This window comes from Taudactylus pleione, unplaced genomic scaffold (genome assembly GCF_031769625.1).
Source record: "Taudactylus pleione unplaced genomic scaffold, aTauple2 ptg000080l, whole genome shotgun sequence".
Classification (NCBI taxonomy): Eukaryota; Metazoa; Chordata; class Amphibia; order Anura; family Myobatrachidae; genus Taudactylus; species Taudactylus pleione.
Genome location: NW_028284482.1, coordinates 1,319,039 through 1,332,709, shown reverse-complemented (window position 1 = coordinate 1,332,709; position 13,671 = coordinate 1,319,039). Strand labels below are relative to the sequence as shown.

Genomic DNA, 13,671 nt, shown 5'->3' with positions numbered 1-13,671 from the left:
TGAAAATAGGGACAGTACAGTTGATGACTGCATTTCAATCTGTACCCATTACTGCCGCATGTAAGTTCTCAACCATTCCAGGATTCTAGTGAGGAGACATGCGTGATAGTAACCCTGAATGTTAGAGAGTCTGAGGCCCCCCCTATGTGTTGTCCTGTACATCAGCTCTACTTTTAGGCGTCCCCCAAAAACACACACAAAATCTCTAATGAGGGCCTGATTATCTAAAAACCATCGCTGGGGAATCTTAATGGTTAGAGTTTGCAGAAGATACAAAATCTTGGGGAGAGAATTAATTTTTATTATACCTAACCTCCCAAACAATGAAAAAGGTCGAGCTCTCCCAAGACTGCAGGTCCGAGCGTATTTTGGTCAAGAAGGGGGAAAAATTAGCTACATACATGTGGCCAAGGTCTCTAGTAAAGACTACTCCAGGGTCTTTCAATTGGGAAACGTGCCAGGCAAAGTGAAAAGTAGTTTTAAGTCCTGCTAACACTCGGGCCGGTGCTGTGAGATTGAGGGCAACCGATTTGTTATAATTAACCTTGAAGTTGGAAAGGTCACCAAATAACCTGAACTCATTCAGCAAATTAGATAGGGAAGTGATCGGTGAAGTAATGGTGGCCAACAAATCATCGGCAAAGAGAGCCAATTTATATTCCTTTATAGGAGGGTGTAGCCAGAAATATTAGGGTTTTAAGCTAATAGACCGCACCAGGGCCTCCATACAAAGAATAAAAATTAAGGGTGACAGTGGCCAACCTTGTCGAGTACAAATAATAGCAACGGAGCTGGAAAGGGAGCCACTTACTCTAATCTTAGCTGATAGGGTGCTATGCTTGTTTTGTTCTGGTTTGAATTTGGGGCTTAAATGTAAAGAAAGTTCATTGCATAAATTATAAAACTACGCCTTTTTCTTTTTTCCTGCCTCCCTTAGTTTTCAAACCGGAGGAGCTACGTCAAGCCCTCATGCCTACGCTAGAGGCATTATATCGACAAGATCCTGAATCCCTCCCATTCCGTCAACCTGTAGACCCACAGTTATTAGGAATCCCGGTAAGTGTCTTGGGCATTTTGAAAGTAGCTTGATGTGTTTGTATGAATCTTGTGAATAGTAAAGATTTTCTTGGGTCTATTCTATGTACTAAATGTAATGTTTTGCGAAAATATATTTTTAAATCTATTTGTTTATTTCTGAAACACAACACTAATTGCATCGCTATATAAATGGAAACATTGTATTTGTAAAGGCACACATTTAATTTTCAAATTACAAAAACACAAATAGTACAGAGGTTGATTGAAAAACCTATATATTTTTTTTCTATTCTAGGTGAAGAGATGAGTTTAGGAAATAATATGGCCTATTGACAGATTTGGGGGGGTGGGGTGTCCTTGAGAGAGTTCCAGGTTATGACATAATATGATGACCCTAGAAAAAAATGGAGAAGAAATACTTATATCTACTAATATCCTGTCCAGAATCCAAACATAAATTTACATGGCTAGATGTATGTGGACACCAGGACATGAACATCTTATTCCAAAACCATGGGCATTATTATTGAGTTGGTCCCTGCTTTGTTACTATAGTAGCCTCAACCCCCTTGGGAGATGACCATAGGGATTCACTTCCATTCGGCCAGAAGAACATTAATGAGGTCTTGCAACGTTGGGCAATTAGCCTGACTTGCAGCCAGCATTCCAATTCATCCCAAAGTTGGTTTATGCCAGGGTTCTGTGCATGCCAGTCAGGGTCTTCCACACCAATCTTTGCAAAGAATTTTTTATGGACCCCATTATGTGCACTTGGGTCATTGTTATAGTAAAACAGTAAGGGATATGCCCAATTTCTTCTTCCTCCACAACAGGGGATACAGGGATCACTATGGGTATAGCCTGTAGAGAGGCACCAAATGTTAAAAATGTATTTCCCTGCAGCCCACTCTCCCTCTCCTCTATACCCCAGCCCTAGCTACTGGCTGCCAATTTTAGTTTGGTGTCAGCAGAAGTGGGCATAGTCTTAGGGGGCTGCTTTAAGAAGTTCCCCAAGACTGATTTCCTTCCGTTTGTGGCTCCTCCCAAATTCGTTCCTTTTGCCCATATGGAAAGGCCAGAGGTCAGTCTTATTCCAGAATCCAGGGTTCTTCCTCCAAATGCTCCGTCCTGAGGTAAGCAGCCTTGGTCCACCAGACCACGTGCTGCATGATGGGGCGGGCCTCCACTTGTGGTTCCTAGGTGTGGGAGGTCGACTTTTGCTTTTTTTCCCCGAGGTTTGGATGGGCACTTCGACAGAAGCCTGGGTCAGAGGCATTGTTTTTCTGGGCTGCCTTTCAGAGGCACCCTCTAGTCTGGTTCTTTTCCACCAGCCGTCCAGCACATTCCGGGAAAGGCAAGAGCTCTCAGGGGTCCATTCACTTCCTTCTGGTCACTTAAGGTCATCAACCTGGTCTCTGTCACAGAGAGGTATGGGTATGTACGCCAAACTCTTCCTTGTCCCGAAGCCGGACAGCTTGTTTCGGCCCATCCTTAATCTGAACAGGTTCCTCTAGATTCCCCGGTTCTGCATGGATTCTCTTCGCTCCATTATTCTGGCCTTGGAACTGGGGGATTTTATGGCTTCATTGGACATCCAGTATGCCTGTTTTACATATTCCCATTTGATTCAGCCACCAGCGCTTTCTCAGGTTTGCAGTGAAGGAAGAACACTACCAGTTTCATGCATAGATGTCCATGGCCTCTCGTGTTTTCACAAAGCTTATGGCAGCACACCTTCGACGCAGGGACGTCCTAATCCTGCATTATATGGACGATCTTCTCCTGGCCTTGCCTCCGGATATCCTGAGGGACCACATCCGTCTGACTGATCTTCTGCAGTCACATGGGTGGATAGTCAAATGACAGAAGTCCATCTTGACACTTACACAGGAGATACTGCAGTTTGCACATTCCTGAGCCACACCTGCATGCAGATTCTGCGTTCTCTAGTCTCCACCTCGACATGGTGGAGTGCACCCATTTCCACTCCCATCCTCTTCAGCTGGACGTGCTAGTACTGTGGAACAATTCCCATCTGCACCTCACATCGCAGATGCTCATTTGTCTCTCTATTGTGGTGGCTGCACTGGTCCCACCTGGACTGGGTCCGTCCTTTTTGGATTCAGGACTATGTCCTCCTCACCATCGAAGTAAGTCTTTGGGGGTGGGGGTCGGTGACGTTTGTCCTGTATGATTTTAACAAGCTGAGCAGGCCGACTACTAAGCAGACCTTGGCCAGGTGGCTCCGTTTGACTATCTGCAAGGCCTACTCTTCAGCGATAATTCTTGCCCCTGCTGTGGTGACTGCCCATTCCATCCGGTCAGTTGAGCAGCTTGCCGTGGCACCTCTGTGGAGAAGCTTTGTAAGGCTACCTCGTGGTCCTCTGCCCACACTTTCATTTTTTACTATGCCTTGGACACCTTCGCATTTTCAGATGCTGCCTTCGGGCAAAGCGTTCTAAGTGCAGCTTAGGAGCATCCCCTCGCATAAGAGGACAGCTTTGGGACGTCCATAGTGATCCCTGCGTCCCCTAATAGATAAAGAAGATAAGGAAATTCGTTTTTACCTGTTAAATCCTTTTTTTTCGACTCCATAGGTGACGCACCTTGCTTGTGGGGTTTGGATCCCCTAATACGGGGTTTGCTCATCTTCCCTATGGGAGTGGTACTGCATGTGCGCCGGTCTTCCTTCTCCTTGCTGTGGTCTTGGTAACTTACATGGCTACGGGGGGTAGGATATAGAGGAGAGGAAGCCTGGGCTGCTGGGAAATAAATTTGAACTGTTTGGTGCCCCGACTCTCCTCTCTCCAGGCTATACCCATAGTGATCCCTGTGTCCCCTATGGAGTCGAAGAAAATCATTTAATAGGTAAGGACATGAATCTCCTTTTTTGTAACAAAGTAAAGGGGGGGTATCCACTAGACGATAAAGTTGAACGATAATGATATAATCGTTCGATAATCGTTCAAACATCGTTTGCAAATCGTGCAGTAATTGTTTCTAACTATGTACGATGCGCGCTCCCGCTGGTCGTTTGATCGTCTCCTCCATCGACTGAACATGCAGGTCAATTTCACTTGATTGCTTACAAATCGTTTACACATCGATTACACATCGTTCACGCTGAACGATCAAACGATGAACCACTATCTGCCCACTATAGCTGAAAGCTCTCAATCACAGATTAAAACAACGTAGTTTATTGTTAAATCTTTTGCAAATTGTTCAGAGTGGAAGATCATATTTCAAGGGAAACTTCAAGGGAAAATCGTTAAGAGGTTGGACAGGGATAAAATCGTCTAGTGGATGTCCCCCATTAGGGCCTCGGATGACATCATGAAAAACCGGTCCAGACCATTATTCTTCCTCCACCAATCTCTGTGGGCAGGTACACAGTCATATAGTAAGCATTCTTCTAGAGTCTGTCAGAGGGCCAGATAGTGAAGTGTGATTCACTACAACACATTCCAACTCTGTTTAACCATGGGGGTGTATGTCTGATTTTTATGCACCTGTTAGCAATGGGTGTGGCTGAAATGGCAAAACAGTAAAGGGTTTCCGCATGTCTTAAGCCAGGTACACACTGGACAATATGTTGCCAGGGTGTACCGGCTATGTCGCTGACTATGCGCCCTCCTGCGCGTCAGCGACCTTGTCCATCAGTGGTGATCTAGTCAGCGGGGGCCATACTGCTGAATGCAGGATGCCACCCGCTGTCGCCCCCGGCATCGGCAAATGTGTACGCATTTGCCAATGCCAGCACCCCGCCGCATCCCGTCTCTAACGAGGTCAGTACACACTAGACAGTCTAGTGTGCACACCGCCCTTTACTCATTTCCTACTGTTATATGCAATTAAACAAGCAAAATTAACAGAATACATGAAAAAAAACATGCAGAATCTTACAATTTTTCATGAGAACTTTTTAAAGAGGTTTAATTGTTTCACATGGGCATATGGAAGTAAGGTTGATTTGAGTATTATCATAAAGGATATATTGTAATACACATTTTTTTTTTTTTTTAGACCCGTGACAGCACAATGTGTAGTTTTTGAATAGCGATGGGACAGTGATATAACATTTGTGCTTCACAGTAGAAAAAGGAGTTTAGGAGAGAAATGTTGATTATATTAGAAAGGAATGTAATTAAAACAAGCTATATATTCCCTGGTGTCTGAACTTTATTGGAACATCATAATATGCAAATGAGCAGGTGCAACAGAAGTGCAGATTTTTTAAAAACCTACTTTTAAAGTAATGACCGTTCCTGGTCCTCTTGGTTAATGCTTGGTTTAACATGAGGGTCATTCAGTGTCAAGTAGACCATTTTTAAAAATTGTCACTACCTGCTAATTGTGCCCTCTGAGATGGTGATCGTTGTACCCACCCCCACTGTGGGGGCCATAGTGTTGCTACTATTGCATATTGCAAACTACAAATTTACCAAAGTTAATCAGACGCATATGCCAACCATCATGTAACATTTTTATCAAAATTGAAGATAGTAAGGTGTGGACCCCTTTGTCCACGTGACATGGAATGACCCATTAGTTTGTAACAATGTAATACAGTTTATTTGTATTAATTGAGCATAGCTTAGCTGTTGGAGTAGACTGTGCCGCAGCTGCCTGTTTTTGTTTTGTCATTATTTTTAGAACTATACTAACAGGTTTATAAGCATACCAATGTTGTGTATATTCACATATTTGATAATTTCATGGTGTTGGCAAATATAATTAAATTGTATGTTGCAGCCCCATTTTCAAATCAAACCTAACTTTTGCTTATTTAGCAGACTGTAGAGAATTGTGAAGCTGACTTTCATCTGCTTTTAAGATAGATAGAGATATATATGTGTGTGTGTGTGTTAGATTTTATAAATCTTTTAAAATATAATCAAATTTAAAAATGTTAGTTTTTTACCTTCATTCAAGTGGGACTTGCTAAGAATCACTACGCAGGCAGGGTACTTCACTAAAAGGTGCCCATCATCTCTCTACTTAACGCCTACCTCCAGTCAAGATAACGGAATTTCTGTTTTTATGCGGGCTACAATGAAGATACGCTCCGTGAGCTTCAGTATCAGCAGAGCATACAATAACGTTTTGGCCTTTGCAAAGGATCTTGTGATCCTTTTCACTCCAAGGAATTGAGCTCAGTGATTAATGCCACTTTGTACAGGTTTTTTCTTTGCAGTACATTCAGATGTAGCTTGTAATGAGGATGGTTCCTTAGACAATTTAGAACTGGCCCAAACACCAAATCTCAAACTGCTAAGAATGAAGTTTGACTTAGTACCAGAATCTGTTACAGATTCCATTTCTCCCAGCTCATTTCACCATCTGTACCACAGTGGTGTAGCTGTAATATCTTGACTCCTGAGGCTCAGATTCTCAGGGTGTGCACACACTAGAAGATATGTTGCCCTGATCTGGCAGATCGGGCCAATATATCTTCTACATCGGGAAGTGCGCGCTTCCGCAGGGTGGTTCATCGCATTGACAGATCTGCCGTACGTGTTGCTCAATCTGTCAATGAGATGAACGACCCCATGCATTTGGATGCAGATGGGGAACGACATATCTTACAGTCGTTCACCAGAGATTGTGCGTTGTGTACGGACTGCACAGTATGTTGTCCGTCGCATTGTGGGTCAGCTTGGGTACACAGGTCGTCTGTTTCCCAGCTTTATGCACAACGGCTTCTAATCAAGGCATTTATAATAGTGTGTGTTCCTATCAAAGTGAGGGACTCCTACAGTCATTGATTCATGGAACACCATTTTCCTCATGGAGTATTTAATCTACATCGCCTCTTGCTTTTCTCCAAAGGAATTTGCTCCTCTGGGTTTTAGTGCTGCTGGCCCGTTTTCTGAAGTTGCTGGGTTTTTTCAGAAAGTGGCTACCTTCTGTCTGGTATCTGTTTCCACAGCAGGACCTTAATGTAGTCCCTTTTATATATATTTTTATATATATTTACATATATTTATATATATATATATATATATTTTTTTTTTTTTTCAGGATCAGCTTTCCTCATAAGAGAGTTGTCTTGCAGTATCCATCACTCATTCATTTTTTATTTATTTTTTTTACAGTTGTGGCCCATCTGTTTGTTTTGCAAATGTAATATTAGTATTCCACATGAACGTGGAGATGTTTTTCTCAGTTATCTTGAGGGGAGGTGGTGCTTAAATGGCAAGAGGAACAATTTTTTCCCTTTATGAGATACCCTGCCTTACTATGAGTAGTATTTATACCCAATTCTGATTTGTGACCCTCATTATAGCCTTGGAGAAAAAGATTTGTTGCAAAGTTAAAAAAATAAATAAATAAATAAAAACCTGTTGAGTGGTAGGGTGTGAATGTGTACAGATATATACTTTTTCTTTGCTTTGCTATTTTCTTCGCTTTGCATCCTCTCAGATCAGTAATGCATTATAACCTCTTATGATTCAGAAAAATGCCTCTGTCCTGCAGGATTACTTTGAGATAGTCAAAACTCCTATGGACCTATCAACCATTAAACGCAAGTTGGACACTGGACAGTACCAGGAACCATGGCAGTATGTGGAAGACATCTGGCTGATGTTCAACAATGCCTGGCTGTATAACCGAAAGACATCTCGTGTTTACAAATACTGCTCAAAGCTGGCTGAGGTGTTTGAACAGGAGATTGATCCAGTCATGCAAACCTTGGGATACTGTTGTGGCAGAAAGGTGAGTACATCTAATGAAGCTTGGGACTTGGGTCTTAAGGAACATTTTGCTCTTATTTAAGTGTTATTACTTAGTAGGTACACTTGCTCATTGATGTAGATATCTAATCAACAATTTGTGGCTACAAATCAATGCATAGAAGTATGCAGTCTTGGTCAAGAGGTTCAGTTGTTCAGACTGAAAATCAAAATGGGGAAGAAATGTGCTGTAAGTGACACTGGATGTTGTCAGGTGGTTTTGTTCTGAGCATCTCAAACTGCTGATTTCCTGAGATTTTTACACTCCACAGTATGTAAAGTTGGTGCAAAAAAAAGAACAACCAGTGAGCCACAGTTGTGTGGATGATGATGCATTTTTAATGAGTTCAGGCGAGAATGGACAGACTTGTTCAAGCTGACAAAAAGGCGACCGTACCTTGTATACCCATGTGTTTAGATACAACCACAACAACATCTCTGAATGCATAGCACGTTGAGCCTTGAAGCAAATGGATTACAGCGGCAGAAGACGACACCGGATTACACTATGGTCATCTAAGGACTGGAAACTGAGGCTACAGTGGGCACAGGCTCACAATTACTGGATAGTTAAAGATTGGAAAGACATTGCCTGGTCTGGTGAATTTCAATTTTTGCTGCAACATGCAGATGGTAGGGCCAGAATTTAGAGTGGACAACATTAATACATTAATTCATCATGCCTTGTGTTAAAATGTGGGGAATGTTTTTTGCAACACATTAGGCAACTTAGTATAAAATGAGCATTGTTTAAATGACCAAACCTTCCTGAGTATTGTTGCTGACCATGAGAGCCCCTTTATGACCACAGTTTACTGCTTTTTTAATGGTTTGCTTCCAGTAAAATAACATGCTATGTCACAGTGCACATATCCTTATGAGGTTCAGGGTGACTTGAGCGTCATCCAGTCACCAGATCCCTCTCCAATAGAGTACCTTTTGGATATGGTGAAACGGGATTTTCAGCATGTACAGATGTGTCCTCATACATCTAGCCTCAATACACCACGTGCCAAGAGATGCCTAGTTGGAGTGAGCGGCCAGGTCCCATTCGACACTACTAGCGATGGGTGTCTTTTTTTTTTTTTTGCCAAAAATGCGTCTTAGCCGCAATGTAATATACTCTGATGCACCAGCAGACTGTGCTGATTAGTTTGCTACGCGTCACTAGTATATCTGTGCGACCGTGCCTGGTTATGGTGCACAATGGAACAGCTGCATCATAGTACTTCGTATATAGATTCAGAGACTCGGTCACACAGATATATAGATGGCATATATCAAATTAATCAACGCAGTCTCCTGGTGTGTCCTAAAAGGTATTTTCAGCAAAAAAAAGACATATGGCACTAGCAGAGTAGCACCAGACTTGGGGCACCGAGAGGTGCTGTTTGGCACGAATGAAGCACTGATGCTGCTTTCCGGGATAGCGCGGCGCTAAACAGCCTTGCGGCCAGCACTTTAGTTTCGGTAACCACCATTTTCTGACTAATCACCCAGCTTGAGGTGCAGTGACCGGCATTTTCTGACTTGAGTGATTCTAGTCGAGTTTAACAGCAGGAACAATTGAATATCTACAGGAACTCCTTCCTGGTGCTAGTAAAGATCTTGCTGAATTGAATAGCCCCCAGGGACCAGAATATTTAAAAAAAAAAAAAAAAAAAAAAAAGCAAGCTTCCAGTACGTTGTTGCATTCATGCCACCACAACTTCACTCTGTTCTAGGGGAAGGTGTACTTAATAATGTGACTACTGAATGCATATTGGGGAAGTGGTTCTACAGACTGGGCTTTTAAATAGACATTAAATTTGTTTGACTCCCCTTTTTTTTTTTTTTTTTCTCCCAGCTTGAGTTTTCTCCGCAAACACTGTGCTGTTATGGTAAACAGTTATGTACTATTCCTCGTGATGCTACCTACTACAGTTATCAAAACAGGTAAGTACTTGCAGAGAAACACTTGCTATACTATATTTAATATACTTAAGGTTTACACTGTGATCTTTACATGTAGTATGAAAGACCATTGTAGGTTACATTCGATTTGTTTGGCATTTTGTGGTGTTTTGGGATTTGGCAAACCTAAACTTTGAAGTATTTTACTGTGTTATTTAAATATCTTTTATGAAAAGTGCCGTTTCTCGTCACCCTATTTCTGCTTCTGTTTGTACCCTACCTGTAATCAATAGATGTCTTGGCTTCTATGCTCTATCTAGTCATACACTAAAGAAAGGTACTTAACATATTAGTTTGTCTACCTCTGAATTCACAAAACATTACTGTGTTTCATGTGGGCAGGCATTTTGTTTAGAATTAATTTCCAGCTTAAATTTTGATGAGCTCTGTGAAAAGCTACATCTTCAATATCTGTGCTTAAAACTGAGGGTTTGACTGCTGTTATTTCACCTCAGGGTCGGTGGTATTAGGTAATGTTTATCCCAGGTGAACTACTGCAGGTCTATTTGGTAGGATTGGACTTGCAGTAGATAGGACTCCTCAATTGTGGTCATTCAGTGATTACGTTAATCAGTTTAATGAGCATACATGAGCTCAATCCTTTGACGATTTAACTGCTGTTCATGTGTTTTTTTTATATCTACATGCACAGTAGTGCCAAAAGTCATGGGATATCTGTATGTAAAGGTAGCGTCAGTTTACGGTGATGATTTGAAATGCCCAGACCTGCATCAGTTATCATTTGTAATCTGCATTGGTCCCAAGTTGCCCAGAATTGGTTTGAGGAGCATTCTGGAGAGTTCCAACGAATGATGTGGCCACCACGTACGCCCGACATAAACCCAATCGAGCATTTGTGGGACGTGGTGGTGAAGTCTTATACACCCAAGATTCTGCAACTACAAATATCAGGGAGCTGTCCAGAGGACTTGGGTACACTTGTGGAATCAATGCTATGTCTAGTTGCTGCACTTCGCTGGGCTAAAGGGGTCCTTCATGATAGTATACATCTATCCCATGACTTCTGGCACTTCATTCTCTCTCGCGCTCTCTCACTCTGATATATAATCTGTCTCTATATGTGTATGTATGTGTGTGTGTGTGTATATATATATATATATATATATATATATATATATTTAGTGTGTGTGTATATATATATATATATATATTTATACACACACGCAAATGCTGCAAAGTTAGAATGCTTTAAAAAATTTAAGTTTATTTCTATCAATTAACAAAATGCAAAGTGTATGAACAGAAGAAAAATCTAAATCAAATCACACCAAATATTGACCACCCTTTGCCTTCAAAACCGCATCAATTGTCCTAGTTACACTCGCACACATTTTTTAAAGGCGCTCCGCAGGGAGGTTGTTCCAAACATCTTGGAGAACTAACCACAGATCTTCTGTGGATGTAGGCTCAAATCCTTCTGTCTCTTTATGTAATCCCAGACAGACTCGATGATGTTGACGTCAGGGCTCTGTGGGGGCCATATCATCACTTCCAGGACTCCTTGTTGTTCTTTACGCTGAAGATAGTTCTTACTGAAATTGTCCTGCAGAATAAATTTGGAGTCAATCACATGCCTCCCTGATGGTATTACATGATGGATAAGTACCTGCCTGTATTTCTCTGCATTAAGGACACCATTAATCCTGACCAAATCTCCAACTCCATTTTCTGAAATGCAGCCCCAAACTTGCAAGGATCCTCCACCATGCTTCACTGTTGCCTGCAGACACATTATTTTGCCGCTCTCCAGCCTTTCGGCGAACAAACTGCCTTCTGTTCCAGAAAATATTTAAAATTTTGACTCATCAGTCTAGAGCACCTGCTGACTTTTTTTTATTGCACCCCAGTTCCTATGTTTTATGCATAATTGAGTCACTTGGTCTTCTTTGTACGTTGAAGGTATGGCTTTTTGGCTGCAATTCTTCCATGACCACTTCTGGCAGACTTCTCTGAAACAGTAAATGGGTGTACCTGGGTCCCACTGGTTTCTGCCAGTTTTGAGCTAATGGCACTACTGGACATCTTCCGATTTCTAAGGGAAGTAAGCATGATGTCTTTCATCTGATGCACTGTTTCCTTGGCCGACCACTGCATCTACGGTCCTCAACGTTGCCTGTTTCTTTGTGCTTCTTCAAAAGAACTTGAACAGCACATCTTGAAACCCCAGTCTGCTTTGAAATCTTCGCCTGGAACAGATGTTGCTGATGCAATATAACTACCTTGTGTCTTGTTGCTGTGCTCAGTCTTGCCATGGTGTATAACCTGTTCCACAACCTCACCTTTGTAGCAGAGCTTGGCTGTTCCTCACCCAGTTTTAAGCCTCCTACACAGTTTTCTGTTTCAGTTAATGGCTGTTTCAACCTACATATGAAAATGATCATTATCACCTGTTTGGTATAATTGGTTAACCATACACCTGACTATAATTTACTGAATCCCTGACTTTGTGCAAGTGTACCTAGAAAAATAGATTCTGTTTTGAAGGCAAAGGGTGGTCACACCAAATATTGTTTTGATTTACATGTCTCTTCTGTTCGTTCACTTTGCATTTTGTTAATTGATAAAAATAAACTATTTTCCACACCTGCCTAAAATTTTTGCACGGTATATATATATATATATATATATATATATATATATAAGTCCACTGTCCAGCACTCGCATCAAACACCAGTGCAGCGATGGGGTGCACACCAGCTGTTCCTCCTGGGTCCAGGGTTCATCAGCAGATATATAAAGTTAAAGAAGATGGCACTCACCAGTATAAATGCAGCTTATTTATTCCAATAAATCAATCATAGGCTTACATACAGGCAGCGATGTTTCGGTCCCCAAACGGACCTTTTTCAAGCAATCAAGCCTTCACTTGCATAGTGGCAACCGAGTACAGCTCCCCTTAGGGTAAGATCCTACTTACCTGGCGCCCGCCTGGCCCTTAACTGCTGTCCTCATGGTGCTCTTGCCGCTCACAGACCGCGTGCGTTCCACCCGGTGGAACGCATCACCCGGAAGCCACTTCACTTCCAGTCATGTGATATCCAGCAAACAACGTTGGATTAATCCATATGCGGTGGAACGCATCACCCGGAAGTCACACTGCTTCCGATCAGGTGATCAGCGTACATAGGGGCAAGTCGGATTACATGTAGTTCACAGGCTACAACATAGGGCAGCTACTAGCCACGCCCACAAGGCTATCCAATTGCTAACAACAACTAGGGCAGAATATCAATAAAAAACGCCCATGGAGGCATACATAATACATAGTGTATCGTACATAATCAGGATAAATATCAAAAAATAGCTATAGAGAACAGCAATTCCAGGGATAAGCGGGCGTCAGGACCCTTGTAGTACATATCAAGTATCTAATAGACAATAAACAAGTAGGGACCCAATCAACCAATCAACATCTCAGGGCTGATAGGTTATCACTAGTCCTTTTTAATTTTTCTAGTGGAGTACTGTATTTAGGATCTTTCCTCTAACCCTGTATCATAATATAGATCTGTGCGATTTATATGTATTATTTTGATCTAACTATATGAGTCTATAATATCTGTTTTCTATGTGTGTGTTTGCCTGGATGCCCTTGTGAGAATACCTGCAGTGTACTCTATATCCTGGTTGCATATTTATCTAGGTCTATATGAGGGTATATCTGATGTGCTTACAGGCCCTAGCGCTAATGCTTTGGAGATTTATCATTGTGTGTTAATAATCTCTATTAGAGAGTGAAATTATAATATATCCTTACTTTATTTTTTGTTTCTGTGGTTTTTCTGCTCTTCTAATGACTCAGATAAACAAATCGATTAGACAGAACTGGCCTATATTGGCATCAGATCCTATATTGAATATATTAAAACAACTGTTGATGCGACCGCTTAGCCAGCCTGATGATGCACCTAGTGGTAACTGG

General features: G+C 41.8%; 1 protein-coding gene across 4 annotated transcripts in view; it reads left to right on the top strand.

Moving 5' to 3' along the window:
- The window catches only part of EP300 (EP300 lysine acetyltransferase), a 147,925-nt gene that overhangs the window by 95,120 nt on the left and 39,134 nt on the right, over window positions 1-13,671 (top strand). For 2 of the 4 annotated variants that reach the window (XM_088468008.1, XM_088468006.1), the window contains exons 17-19: window positions 938-1,056; window positions 7,519-7,758; window positions 9,622-9,710. In XM_088468008.1, the coding sequence (XP_088324134.1) occupies window positions 938-1,056; window positions 7,519-7,758; window positions 9,622-9,710 (448 nt within the window). Of the gene's footprint in view, window positions 1-937; window positions 1,057-7,497; window positions 7,759-9,621; window positions 9,711-13,671 lie in introns of all 4 variants that reach the window. The other 2 variants (XM_088468007.1, XM_088468005.1) reach the window with 1 other exon arrangement.